At 41.3% G+C, this 15344-nt stretch overlaps 1 protein-coding gene across 1 annotated transcript in view; it reads right to left on the bottom strand.

The window, feature by feature from the left end:
* Positions 1-1030: 1030 nt before the first annotated feature.
* SH3YL1 (SH3 and SYLF domain containing 1) overlaps positions 1031-15344 on the bottom strand; it is a 48804-nt gene continuing 34490 nt past the window's right edge. The window contains exons 9-10 of the mRNA XM_040241604.1: positions 9109-9165; positions 1031-1854 (exon numbers count right to left, since the gene is read on the bottom strand). Coding sequence (XP_040097538.1) covers positions 1664-1854; positions 9109-9165 — 248 coding nt within the window. The 3' untranslated portion in view covers positions 1031-1663. The remainder of the gene's footprint in view (positions 1855-9108; positions 9166-15344) is intronic.

Raw genomic sequence — 15344 nt, 5'->3', positions numbered from 1 at the left:
CATAGTCAAGAAAAGAGTCCGAAATGCAGTACTTGGATGCAATCTCAAAAACAACAGAATGATCTCTGTTCGTTTCCAAGGCAAACCATTCAATATCACAGTAATCCAAGCCTATACCCCAACCAGTAACGCTGAAGAAGCTGAAGTTGAACGGTTCTATGAAGACCTACAAGACCTTTTAGAACCAACACCTAAAAAAGATGTCCTTTTCATTATAGGGGACTGGAATGCAAAAGAAGGAAGTCAAGAAACACCTGGAGTAACAGGCAAATTTGGGCTTTAGTACAGAATGAAGCAGGGCTAATAGAGTTCTACCAAGAGAACGCATTGGTCATAGCAAACACCCTCTTCCAACAACACAAGAGAAGACTCTACACATGGACATCACCAGATGGTCAACACCGAAATCAGATTGATTATATTCTTTGCAGCCAAAGATGGAGAAGCTCTATACAGTCAGCAAAAACAAGACCGGGAGCTGACTGTGGCTCAGATCATGAACTCCTTATTGCCAAATTCAGACTGAAATTGAAGAAAGTGGGGAAAACCACTAGACCATTCAGGTATGACCTCAATCAAATTCCTTATGATTATACAGTGGAAGTGAGAAATAGCTTTAAGGGCGTAGATCTGATAGATAGAGTGCCTGATGAACTATGGAATGAGGTTCGTGACATTGTACAGGAGACAGGGATCAAGACCATCCCCATGGGAAAGAAATGCAAAAAAGCAAAATGGCTGTCTGAGGAGGCCTCACAAAGGGTGTGAAAAGAAGAGAAGCGAAAAGCAAAGGAGAAAAGGAAAGATATAAGCATCTGAATGCAGAGTTCCAAAGAACAGCAAGGAGAGATAAGAAACCATTCCTCAGCGATCAATCAAAGAAATTACATGTTAAGAAAGCTGAAAAAAAACAAACAAACAAACAAAAGAAGTTAGCAACACAGTCGTGGAGGTGGATTTTAACCTCAAGACCAACCACAGACCTCTGGTTACAAAAAGAAAATAAGAAAAACAAAATCAAGACAGTAACTTAGCATTTTAAAAATATTTATTTAGAGACAATGGAACCATATCAACATAACTTCACTGTTACATATGAACGAGCATCACTTCACACAGAAGGAAAGCTAAGAGATGTCATCTTTTTTAATGCACAGTTTAATTTCTTTGAAATTCTTTGTAATGTTTCATACATATATAATTTTTGAAGATATAGAGATAATTTTTAAGGATTACTATTCTAGTCAATATCTCCAACTCTAAGTATACTTAATATACCATTTAGGCTGATTCATTCTTTTCTAGTCATTTTGCAAATATATGAAGTGTATTCATATCCTAACCCTTAGATTCTCAAGATACAGTCAAGTCAGCATACACATAGCCAAATCAAAGTCCAGTGTATGTTTGAGAATGAGCACAAGAAAAATGCAATATTGACTATTAGATGGCCTGCGTGATAAAGACCAACAGAGAGTAGAGATATGTAAGTTAGCCACACAGATGTGTATAAAACCAAAATCTTTTACATACTGGATAAAAGTTTATGGGATAAACAGAGGTGTCTTTACATTTATACTAAACATTATTTAACTGAATAGTAATTCCCTCCAGTGTAGAACTAATTTTTTTGTAATTCTCAAAGAACAAAATAATATAAACTTTAATTCATGGTAACATAGTTGGCTGGAAAAATGCCAGTTTGACCTCGAAGCTTTCCTTCCCACCAATCGAAATGTGAATCTGTTCTTGATATAACTGTGATTCTGTCTCCAGCTTGAAAATTCAAATCTCCTGGCTGTTGTCCTTCAAAAGAATATAGTGCTGTCACTTCTATGGGTTGGTTTGACTTGCCTAAAACAAGAAAAAAATATTTATTCACATTTTTATGAGAAAAACAGGAAGCATGTGTAGGGAAAAGATAAATCAGCAACTCAGGGCTTGGGGTTCTAGTGTGGGAGGCCAGCCGAGCCCAGAGCACACGGTCTACGTGACTTTTCGTCACATCGTTAACCTTATGTTTTTCTTTGTAAAGAGCAAATGTTTGGTAACAACATTTCCTAAATTACACAAGTCAAACTGTACATTATTATATACTTAAATATGTGTTTGGCAAATATCTGTGGTTCTAACTGCTTAAATTTTGTCTAGTCTGTAAGATAATATTATCATGTTTTCCCTATTTTAATAGAATAGTCATGGTAGTTTCAGTGAACCATACTATTAGGTGAAAGCTGGTATCTATATTCTTGACTGTGTCATAGAAGGTGAAATCTAAGAGCCGTGCCCCGTGGCCACTGCCGGTGTGGGCCACAGCTCAGAGGCATTTGCTGTGTCATCAGGAGACATTTATTTCCCTCTAGGCTTTCATGGTGGTTTTCATTTCTATATTTGATCCTTTCTTTCAAAAGAGAGATGAAATTCAAATTAGCACACCAAGAAGCATGCCTACAGATGTTTAATCAGAACTTCAACAAGTATTCAGAAAAAATACCTTGAGGGCTGAGTGTGTGACATGAGCAACAGACATTAACTATTATAAATTGTACAGAATCATAAGAGATTAAAAAACAGATATTTACTGTGTACTCAGCTACATGGAATCTGGTATTTCCATGTTTCATATAATTTTGTGCATGAATTAGGCAGTTAGATGCTTGTTTAACGCATCTTAGTACAGATATATTGAAAGCATACTTGCTTGACCGTGACCTATTAGTAAGAAATGAAAATAGTCAACACTCTAATAAAATTACATTTACTGAAGCACTGAATTTGTATCTCACACAAGATGGTGCTACAGTTCTTTTAGTAAAGCATGTACCATGTAGTTGGATTCTCCTAAAGAAATAACTTTAATAGTACCTAACAGAATTATATCAGCGATATTGTTGGTATAGTTTTTATCTATACAACAGAGGTCTATATATTTTTTTATTTTATACTGTGTTTACTTTTAACTTATTATTTTAAAGAAATAAGAGCAACAGTGTGTCATGAAAAGAATAAAGTTTTGAGACAGTCTGGATAAATCAAAGCAGTTACCCGACCATTACGGAAGGCGAATGGCCGTCACCATGAGAACGGGCTGTGGCGCCGCGCGGGGACGTGCAGAGAGCCCTCGCGACGGCGTCCGAGGAGAAGCCGCTCCGAGGATGGTTTTATCAATACTTGTATCCATGACTTCCATACATAAAGCTCAGTCTCAACATACCAAACGCAGTTAACGAAAGCCCTCAGTGACTCCTCCGCCCCCTTCTTGTCTCCCAAGCATTGTGGATAACAGAAGCAAGTACAAAGAGTGCCTGTGAATACTGAGGGAATGTTCTGGAAGCTGCAGCCACCTTAGCTGCAGTACACACACACACCTGTAGCACTAATTACACGATTAAGGGTGCACAGGAGGCGACGGGTCGAGCCAGGCACCGTGACGGACACACTTGCTCCTCACTTCCAGGGAGGGAGCTGTCACGCCACTTCCCAGAATATGAACCTGAGCCCTGCAAATGCTAAGTGGTCTGCCCAGGGGGTGAGATTCGAGTCTCGGAAGCCTGTATCCAGGCAATCTTAATCACTACTGAGATTAAGCCACAGAGTCTTCAGCAACCACAGGAGTCTTAAATTGCATTCAATATACTGAACTTGGATTCATCAATACATTTTACCTTCTTGAAAAATTATTTTATTTTTAATGGAAGGATAATTGCTTTATAGTATGCCATGATCTTAGGTTTCTGAGTGTTGAGTTTTAAGCCAGCTTTTTCACTCTCTTTCAACTTCATCAAGAGGCTCTTTAGTTCCTCTTTGCTTTCCGCCATCAGGGTGGTGTCATCTGCATATCTGAGGTTATTGATATTTCTCCCTGCAATCTTGATTCCAGCTTGTGCTTCATCCAGCCCAGCATTTCGCATGATGAACTCTGCATATAAGTTAAATAAGCAGGGTGACAATATACAGCCTAGACGTACTCCTTTCCCAATTTGGAACCAGTCCATTGTTCCATGTCCAGTTCTAACTGCTGCTTCTTGACCTGCATACAGATTTCTCAGGAAGCAAGTAAGGTGGTCTGGTATTCCCATCTCTTGAAGGATTTTTCACAGTTTGTTGTGATCCACACAGTCAAAGGCTTTGGTGTAGGCAATGAAGCAGAAGTAGATATTTTCCTGGAACTCTCTTGCTTTTCCTATTACCTAACAGATGTTGGCAATTTGATCTCTGGTTCCTCTGCCTTTTCTAAACCCAGAACATCTGGAAGTTCTCAGTTCACATACTGTTGAAGCCTCTCTTGGAGAACTTTGAGCATTACTTTGCAAGTGTGTGGTAGTCTGAACATTCTTTGGCATTGCCTTTCTTTGGGTTTGAAATGAAAACTGACCTTTTCCAGTCCTGTGGCCACTGCTGAGTTTTCCAAATTTGCTGGCATATTGAGTGCAGCACTTTACCAGCATCATCTTTTAGAATTTGAAATAGCCCAATAGGAATTCCATTATCTCCACTAGCTTTGTTCATAGTGATGCTTCAGAAGGCCCACTTGACTTTGCATTCCAGGATGTCTGGCTCTAGGTGAGTGATCACACCATCATGGTTATCTGGGTCATTAAGATGTTTTTTGTGTAGTTCTTCTGTGTATTCTTGCCACCTCTTCTTAGTATCTTCTGCTTCTGTTAGGTCCATACCATTTGTCCTTTATTGAGCCCATCTTTGCATGAAATGTTCCCTTGGTATCTCTTAATTTTCTTGACGAGATCTCTAGTCTTTCCCATTCTATTGTTTTCCTCTATTTCTTTGCACTGTTCACTGAGGAAGGCTTTCTTATCTCTCCTTGCTATTCTTTGGAACTCTGCATTCAAATAGGTATATCTTTCCTTTTCTCCTTTGCCTTTTGCTTCTCTTCTTTCCTCAGCTATTTGTAAGGTCTCCTCAGACAGCCATTTTGCCTTTCATTTTCTTGGGAATGATTTTGATCACCGCTTCCTGTACAATGTCATGAACCTCCATCCATAGTTCTTCAGGCACTCTATCAGATCTAATCCCTTGAATCTATTTGTCACTTTCACTTATCATCAAAAGGGGTTTGATTTAGGTCATACCCAAATGGTCTAGTGGTTTTCCCCACTTTCTTCAATTTAAGTATGAATTTTGCAATAACGAGTTCATGATCTGAGCCCCAGTCAGCTCCCAGTCTTGTTTTTGCTGACTGTATAGAGCTTCTCCATCTTTGGCTGCAAAGAATATAATCAGTCTGATTTTGGTGTTGACCATCTGGTGATGTCCATGTATAGGGTCGTCTCTTGTGTTGTTGGAAGAGGGTGTTTGCTATGACCAGTGTGTTCTCTTGGCAAAACTCTGTTAGCCTTTGCCATTTTATTTTGTACTCTAAGACCAAACTTGCCTGTTACTCCAGGTATTACTTTTGCTTTCCAGTCCCCTATATATATATATTTTATATATATATATATATATATATATATATAGGTGTTAGTTCTAGAAGGTCTTGTAGGTCTTCATAGAACTGTTCAGCTTCTTCAGCATTAGTGGTTGGGGCATAGACTTTGATTACTATGATACTCAATGGTTTGCCTTGGAAACGAACCAAGATCATTCTATTGCTTTTAAGATTGCCCCCAAGTACTGCATTTCAGACTTTTGTTGACGATGATGGCTATTCCTTTTCTTCTAAGGGATTCTTGCCCATAGTAGTAGATACAATAGTCATCTGACTTAAACTCGCCCATTCAAGCCCATTTGAGTTCACTGATTCCTGGAAGGTCTATGCGCACTGTTGTCATCTCCTGTTTGCTTCCAGTTTGCCTGGATTCATGGGCCTGGCATCCCAGGCTCCTGTGCTCTATTGCTCTTTACAGCATCGGTCTTTGCACTGTCTTTGCTTTGGCTCTGCCTCTTCATTCCTTCTGGAGCTGGTTCTCCCCTCTTCTCCGGGAGCATATTGGGCACCTACCGACCTGGGGAGCTCATCTTTCAGTGTTCTATCTTTTTGTCTTTTCATACTGTTCATGGGGTTCTTAAGGCAAGAATACTGAAGCGTTTGCCATTCCCTTCTCCAGCGGACCACGTTTTTTCAGAACTCTCCACCATGGCCTGTCCATCTTGGGTGGCCCCACACAGCATGGCTCACAGTTTCATTGAGTTAGACCAGGCTGTGGTCCATGTGGCCAGTTTGGGCAGTTTTCTGTGGTTTTCAGTCTGTCTGCCCTCTGATGGAGAAGGATAAGAGATTTGTGGAAGCGTGTGATGGGAGGGACTAGCTGTGGGGAAAACTGGGTCTTGCTATGCTTGGGGAGGCCAAGCTCAGTAAATCTTTAATCCAATTTCCGGCTGCTGGGTGGGGCTGTGTTCCCTCGCTGTAGTTTAGTTAGGCAAACTATTTTCCTGAGTCACTGAGTTATCCAGACTGTACAAATAAGAGGAATATCTGTTGCTGATGATCCCTGAATTTGTTCTTAGCAGTTTTAGAAATATATTTTATAATGAATAATTAGAGGAAGAAAGATATTATGACCTGAAGAAAAGACAGAAGGGATTGCAGACCAGATTCAATGTTTGCCCCTCCCCCCGCTGGAGGTTGTCTAACTGCCTCTGAATTGCAGCTTCCAAATAACGTAAAGATAAAACAGTAACAGGAAAAACAGGTCTAAGGGCCAAGCAGGGGTTCTGAGTCACAGCAGAGGAGGCGGTGCCGCTGGGTGGGAGGAGGCTGGCGCTCCACGTTCCTCCTGGTGTCTGCTCTGGACAGAGGTGAAGCAGAGAGGGAGGGGTTGCTGCTGGCAGAGCTGCTGAAGGGTGTGGGCAGGATAGGCAGACAGAGGTGGGCCAAATTCCTCATCCATTCACCAGTCAGGCAAATCCCTCTATTCTAGGAGGGTGCAGGAGGGTCTTGAGTTGAGGGGTTGCTGGGAAAGTCCATCCACAGGAAACAAAGGAGAGAGCTGGGCCCAGGCGAGAGCAGACGCCCCCAGCAGGGACCTTCACGTCCACTGGGTGCCAGGACCCCTGCTGGCTTTTTCTTCAATAAGCTCAAAACGACTTAAAGTTCCTCTTTACTGTAAATAGTAGGGGCAGTTTCCATAGAAGAAGTTTAATGTCCACAACGTAATCCATTAGAAGAGGCCAGCCAAGAGGGTCCGTTCTTCCAGGAAGGGAGGCAACCGTGGAGCGCAGGGAAGTAAGGCCCACAGGGCCACCCGAACAGCCAGTGTCCAGGTGCTGAGGACACGCGCCTTCAAGACCTGCATTCCTACACTTCTAAACAATCTGGAGGGTCCCTGAAGCAACTGACTATTTTGTACCCAAATATTCAAGTTTACTCAAAGAGAGGTTAGTTTTCTCTCCCCAGTCAGGGCCATACTTAACAGGAAACAGATCACCGTCAGCTGTGCTGACTGGCAGCTGCTCTGAGCTCACAGTCAGCAAGTCTGCGTCCACGGGGCGCCACTGCCTCACCTCCGTCCTCAGCGGGGCCTGCGTGATGTGGCCCATGTGGCATGGACACGACTCAGAGGAGCCTCAGCCCTTGGAAGGTCCCTCCAAGACGCACGAGCACTGGGCCTTTGCGGCCGTGATGCGCCGGGCAGCTGACTCAATCCTGGCACCCACATGCCGCAGGATACGGGGGGGTCCACAGCCCTTGGTGACCGCGGTCTCTCTACAGGAGCGTGAGTGAGCTGGATGGGGCCACCAGGACAGCTCACGAGACCCACGATTCTCAAACGGCAAAGTCAGAAGACGAAGGGTGTCCGTGGTTGCCACACTCAGGGAGGGGGCACTACTGGCATGGAGTGGGCCTTGTCCTCAGGCACACACAGCTCAGGACAGCCCCGTGGCAGAGAGCTACGCGCCAGGCCCAGAGGGCCCCTGCCAGTCAGAGGGCGGACGGGGGCGGTGATGGATGCTCACCATGGAGGTTCGGACCTCCAGGTACGAAAACCTCAGTTAACAGGGCTATGGATGTTCACCCCGTTTTACCGTGAGGTCAGAAGACTTGGTAGCAGGAGCTTCCAAAGGTGCGAAGCAAAAGCACACACCACCTGGAGAACCATCGCTGTGCCCACACAGCCGGGGCAGGCCCAGGACAGCTAGCCGGGGTGGCCAGGAGTCCTGCTCAGACGGGTTTTCAACTCAAGCCTCAGGACCGAGGAGTCACAGGGCTGGGACTTTTCTCTGCAAGGCTGATAGACTGGCATAAGGAAATCCTTAGTAAGAGTTTAACCGATTTCACACAGCAATGTAAAGTAAGCTTTATTTTTAAAATAGACTTTAAATCTTTCCTTGCATTTTCTTTTTCAAAATCCCTTATATGTTGAGAAAGGACTAAAATAAATTAATATTAATATTAACTTATTACCTACTGTTTGAAACATTTAGCTTGTGCTACCCTCAAATATAAAAGCAAAACCCAACCAACCGACCAACCATGGAAAGTAAAGTGTTTGGAACACACACCCAGAGAATAAAAGTACTGGCTGTAAGTCTGAGCCTCTGTCCCCAGATCCCACTTAGGCTTTTGTTTCCTATCTTCCCTCATTGCTTTTTAAGAGACATTTCTAATATTTATCCGGCACTTAGACGACAGGTGCAGACTTTAGGGGAATCTGAGGAAAGGAATGCTAGTCCCCAGGGTCACACTGCCAAGGCCACGTCTGCTCAACTGTAGTCAAGGCTCCTAACCCTCAGGGGCCAGTGGCCCTTTCCCAAGCAGGTCCAGTCTATCTGCTGACTTCATCAAGTTTGATTAGTCCAATTGTGCAGAGTATGTTTTAAATGAAGTGCTTCTCAAAGTCACGTGAATATGCTATAAATGAGATAAGAGGTATTGATATTTTCTCAACCTGCCAAATTAGTTAGGAGGTTTGTGAGGTTAAAGCATCTGCGTGGGATGTGGAAGACCTGGGTTCGATCCCTGGGTCAGGAAGATCCCCGGGAGAAGGAAATGGCACCCCACTCCAGGACTCTTGCCTGGAGAATCCCATGGAGGGAGGAGCCTGATAGGCTACAGTCCATGGGGTCGCAAAGAGTTGGACACGACTGAGCGACTTCACACACACTCACACACACACACACAAATCTTTTAAAACAAACATTTTTACTTACCAACTCTCTCACGATAGCTGGAAAGTTCAGGATACAGATTATACTCGTTTCTGCTACCTGCATAAAGTAAATAGATACATAAGAGGGGAACATTTAGAAAATTTATTAGAATATAGTATATAAGATACCAGGGCTTCCCTGGTGCCTCAGACGGTGAAGTGTCTGCCCGCAATGCTGGAGACCCAGGTTCGATCCCTGGGTTGGGAAGATCCCCTGGAGAAGGAAACGGCAACCCACTCCAGTGCTCTTGCCTGGAGAATCCCCAGGAACAGGGGACCCTGGTGGCCTACAGTCCATGGGGTCGCAAAGAGTTGGACACAACTGAGCGACTTCATGCACATATAAGATAACCAAGAATGCCAAATACTGTTCTTGATAAGCAGGTATTTTAAATCACTCTAATTGATTGAAATATAATTATTTTATCCTCTTTCAATCAAGAGGAATACCTGGATATACACAGGAAATAGACCAAACGTAAAGCAGACAGTAAATGCCTAATATCTGTAGGACCACATGCACATAAATTACAGCTCATGGCATTGCAATTACACGTTCAAAGAAAACGGATACATCTTTTTCCAAAATTACCAGAATAATAAAATTTGCAATCACCAAGCCAGTGATTTTCAGACAGTCTTGCTTGTTTAACATCTAAAGTAATTTTTAAAGAAGTATTGATATGTGTATTTTTAAACTGATACCTAAAATTGTTAAATGTAAGATTAAGGATGTAACTTTAGCATATTTTAATGTCAATTACTTAAAATTCGTATCACTCCCTTTTTGGATAAAAGGATCTAAATATGATAATGATCTGAACCCATCACCATTCATTAAAGAAAATCAACAAGATGTTTTTAATAGTCAGAAATTATATACTGTTCATTTTTAATCTTTAAATCATATTTTCGCTTCATTTGTTCCAAAGATTTTTAACCAGTGTATTAATATTGTACTTTTAACTGTGGTGTTGGAGAAGACTCTTGAGAGTCCCTTGGACTGCAAGGAGGTCCAATCAGTCCATCCTAAAGGAAATCCACCCTGAATATTCACTGGAAGGACTGACGCTGAAGCTGAAACTCCAATATTTTGGTCACCTAATGCGAAGAGTTGACTCATTTGAAAAGACCCTGATGCGGGGCAAGATTGAAGGTGTGAGGAGAAGGGGACGACTGAGGATGGGATGGGTGGATGGAATCACCGACTCCATGGACATGAGTCTGAGTGAACTCCAGGAGTCGGGGATGGACAGGGAGGCCTGGAGTGCTGCAGTCCATGGGGTCGCAAAGAGTCAGAAACAACTGAGCAACTAAACTGAACTTATGCAAGTTTCTACAACAAGAATTTGTACATAAATTTATTTTAAAAATTTTATTTTACATAACACAATCATCTATTTAATAATTTCTTATAGATTGAGTTATCATGATCATTATAAGCACACATTGATCAAAACTTTAAACATATTATAAATTCATTAATTTACTCAACATTAAAGTGTCACTTGAAATGTATTTCAACAGGTGGACTAGACTTTTAAAAATTGGTTCATATACACCGTTCAGTTCACTTAAGTTGCTCAGTGGTGACTGATTCTTTGTGACCCCATGGATTGCAGCACATGGCTCAGAGGTTAAAGTGTCTGCCTGCAATGTGGGAGACTTGGGTTTGATCCCTGGGTCAGGAAGATCCCCTGGAGAAGGAAATGGCAACCCACTCCAGTATTCTGGCCTGGAGAATCCCATGGACAGAGGAGCCTGGTGGGCTACAGTCTATGGGGTCGCAAAGAGTCGGACATGACTGAGCGACTTCCCTTTCACTTTCTTTCAGGCTTGCTCAAACTCATGTGCATCAAAACAGTGATACTATCCAATAATCTCATCCTTATCATCCCCTTCTCCTCCTGCATTCTTCAATCTTTCACAGCATCAGGGTCTTTTCTAATGAGTCAGTTCTTCGCATCAAGTGGCCTAAGTACTGGAATTTCAGCTTCAGCACGTCTTTCCAATGAATATTCAGGACTGATTTCCTTTAGAATGGACTGGTTGGATCTCCTGGCAGTCCAAGGGACTCTCAAGAGTCTCCTCCAACACCACAGTTCAAAAACATCAGTTCTTTGGCACTCAGCTTTTTGTATGGTCCAACTATCACATCCATACAAGACTACTGGAAAAAAAAAAAAAACATAGCTGAGATTATATGAAACTTTCTTGGCAAAGTAATGTCTCTACTTTTTAATACACTATCTAGGTTGCTCATAGCTTTTCTTCCAAGGAACAAGCATCTTTTAGTTTCATGACTGCAGACACCATCTACAGTGATTTTGGAGCCCAAGAAAATAAAGTCTCTCACTGTTTCCATTGTTTCCCCATCTATTTGCCATGATGTGATGGGACTAGATGCCATGATCTTAGGTTTCTGAATGCTGAGTTTTAATCCAGCTTTTTCACTCTCCTCTTTCACTTTCATCAAAAGGCTCTTCAGTTCCTCTTTGATTTCTGCCCTATGTCTGGTGTCATCTGCATATCTGAGGTTGATATTGATATTTCTCCTGGCAATCATGACTCTAGTTTGTGCTTCATCCAGTCTGGCCTTTCACATGATGTACTCTGTCCATAGGTTAAACAAACAGGGTGACAATATACAGCCCTGACATACTCCTATCCCATTTGGAACCAGTCCGTTGTTCCAAGTCCTGTTGTAACTATTGCTTCTTTACTTGCATATGGATTTCTCAGGAGACAGGTAAGGTGGTCTGGTATTCCCATCTCTTGAAGGATTTTCCATAGTTTGTTGTGATCCACACAGTCAAAGGCTTTAGTGCAGTCAGTGAAGCAGAAGTAGACGTTTTCCTGGACTCTCTTGCTTTTCCTGTGACCCAACGGATGTTGGCAATTTGATCTCTGGTTCTTCTGCCTTTTCTAAATCCAGCTTGAACATCTGGAAGTTCTCGGTTCACATATTATTGCAGCCTGGCTTGGAGACTTTTGAGCATTACTTTGCCAGCGTGTGAGGTGAGTGCAATTGTGCAGTAGTTTGAGTATCCCTTGGCATTGCCTTTCTTTGGGATTGGAATGAAAACTGACCTTTTCCAGTCCTGTGGCCACTGCTGAGTTTTCCAAATTTGCTGGCATATTGAGTGCAACACTTTCACAGCATCATCTTTTAGGATTTGAAATAGCTCAGCTGGAATTCCACCACCTCCACTAGCTTTGTTCATAGTGATGCTTCTTAAGGCCCACTTGACTTTGAACTCCAGGATGTCTGGTTCTAGGTAGTGATTACACCACTATGGTTATCTGGGTCATGAAGATGTTTTTTGTATAGTTCTTATGTGTATTCTTGCCACCTCTTCTTAGTACCTCTGCTTGTTAGGTCCATAACATTTCTGTCCTTTATCGAGCCCATCTTTGCATGAAATGCTCCCTTGGTATCTGATTTTCTTGAAGAGATCTCTAGTCTTTCCCATTCTATTGTTTTCCTCTATTTCTTTGCTTTGATCACTGAGGAAGGTTTTCTTTTCTCTCTTCACTATTCTTTGGAACTCTGTATTCAGATGGGTATATCTTTCTTTTTCTCCTTTGCCCTTCACTTCTCTTCTTTTCTCAGCTATTTGTAAGGCCTCCTCAGACAATCACTTTGCCTTTGTTTTCCTTGAGGATGGTTTTGATCACTACCTCCTCTACAATGCCACAAACCTCCATAGTTCTTCAGGCACTCTGTCTATCAGATCTAATTCCTTGATCTATCTGTAACTTCCACTGTATATCGTAAGGGATTTCATTTAGGTCATACCTGAATTTAGGTCATATACACAGGATAACTATTATTTATAGAATGACATAGTTTCAACATAAAATTATATCTCAGTGTTCTTTTTTAAGGATATAGATGCTAAGAAAGCTGGTTTTTAGAAAAACTAGAGAGGGCAAGAAAGATATTTTATAAGAATGTAACAGAATTTTTTACTTCCCTTCTTAGATAGAGGTAAAAAAATTCTCATAGAGATCTATCATCAAAAAAATAGCAATAATAAAATATTACTTATTAATTAATAAACTATTACTACTATAATTTTTATTTTTATGATAGCTATGTGATTTTATAAATAATTCATATATAATGATAATATTAATTACTATTCTCATTGTAAATTCAGGTAACGGTCCATTAGGTCTCCATTCAGCTTTGTTGAAAGCTAAAAAAAATGTAATTCATCTAATTTACAAAATTATTTACTGTTCATCAGACTTACCAACTACACAAATATTAGCTTTCATATTTCAAATTGTATCATTGTCCTTACATTTTGGGGACAATGTTGAAGGAGTGTGATTAAGATAGTTTGGAGTTTGCTTTTCTTATTCAAGTGTGAAAAAAACTACTGTGAAAGAACAGAAGACAAAGAGGGCAACGTGTACATCATGTTCTCAACAAAGAACACAAATGGAAACCGGCCATCTGTAAACTGCGTCTTAAATTACCTGTGCCCAGAAGCTCTTTCCCAATCTCTGTGTACCCCTTAGGGCTTCCCTGGTGGATCCGCTGGTAAAGAATCTGTCTGTAATGCAGGAGACCCTGGGCTCAATCCCTGGGTCAGGAAGATCCCCTGGAGAAAGGCATGGCAACCCACTCCAGTGTTCTTGCCTGGAGAATCCCATGGACAGAGGAGCCTGGTGGGCTACAGTCCACGGGGTCACAGAGTTGGACACAGCTGAGCGAGTAAGCACATGCTTTCCTCATCTCTGTGTACCCCTAAGGATGGAGGTGCATCAGTGTGAAGGCCACTGGCCAAAGAGGTTTATGAATATAAAAATATAGAAATAAGCATTGGCAAGGTGGGGAAGAGGGTATAAAGATCAAGAATTTATTTTTAAAAACTGACGAGAAGTAAGAGATTTAGGGTAGGTGACCACATATAAGACAAAATATATGTAAATTAAGGCTTTTTTAACTATTAGAAGAAGCACTCTGGAATATAAATGGGAAAGCGTCTTCCATTCAACACAGCAAACAAAACTACAAAGTACTTAGAAATGAATTTAACAAGAAAGGCACAGAAACTATGAAATCTTAGGAAAGACATAATATAATATCTCAACAAATGGAAAGGGTAAAATAGGATTATCATACAGATGCCAAATTTATTTGTTTATATATATAATGTTACTGTAATTAATATAAAAAAATCATAGAGTTCATGTAAGTACATAATATTACTTTACCAGAATTGCATTGGTACTTGAGAGGCGTATTGGCAAAACGCTCTTAAATTGGCTGAGGAGTAAGTGTCTAATAACTGCAAGAATGAGACACTTCAAGAAAACCTAGGACACTATGAATGCAATGTACAGGAGAGAAGACCCTAACCATGCTAAAACACTGATGCTTTCAAACTGTAGCTCTGGAGAAGGCCTTGAGGGTCCTTGGACAGCAAGGAGATCAAACCGGTCAATCCTAAAGGAAGTCAACCCTTAATACTCATTGGAAGGACTGATGCTGAAGCTGAAGGGCTGACTCACTGGAAAAGACCCTGATGCTTGGAATGACTGGAAGCAAAAGGAGAAGGGCATGACAGAGGATGAGATGGTTGGATAGCATCACTGACTCAATGGACATGAGCTTGAGCAAACTACAGGAGAGAGTGATGGGTAGCAGAGGCTGGCGTGCTGCAGTCCATGGGGTTGCAAAGAGCTGGACATGACTCAGAGACTCAGTAACAACAACAACTACAAAATACAAAATCTATAAAAAATAAGTGACAGATATATTTTTATATAAATGTTAAAATGTTGATCTATGAAAGTTTTATATATTAAACTTTTATATTTCATAGAGATTATGAACTACATGAAAACTGAGATCAACAAATGATACATCTAGAGAAATAAACTGTCATCCAAATGAGAAACCCCTTAATATACAAAACACTCCTACAAGTTGAATGCAACAAGTATTCCAAGAAAAAAAATTAACCAATGAAATAGAGACCTTTAAGATAAGACTAAATTCCAAACACCAGCAATAAGATGAAAAAAAATGCTTAAATCACTAATAGGGACAAACACAGTCACTTAACAAGGAGATATAAGCAACTGTCAGACTAGTAAACACTTCAGGATACTCCAACACTACCAGTGATGAGGGATGACTGTGAGGCATGTTGCGGTAGAGTGTACGCAGTAGGGAGTGTAGGTGTCTGACTGGGGTGTACACAGTAGGGCGTGTAGGTG

Source organism: Oryx dammah, unplaced genomic scaffold (assembly GCF_014754425.2).
Source record: "Oryx dammah isolate SB20612 unplaced genomic scaffold, SCBI_Odam_1.1 HiC_scaffold_1, whole genome shotgun sequence".
Taxonomy (NCBI): domain Eukaryota; kingdom Metazoa; phylum Chordata; class Mammalia; order Artiodactyla; family Bovidae; genus Oryx; species Oryx dammah.
The sequence above is the reverse complement of the archived record's forward strand: the minus strand, read 5'-3'. Positions and strand labels throughout refer to the sequence as shown.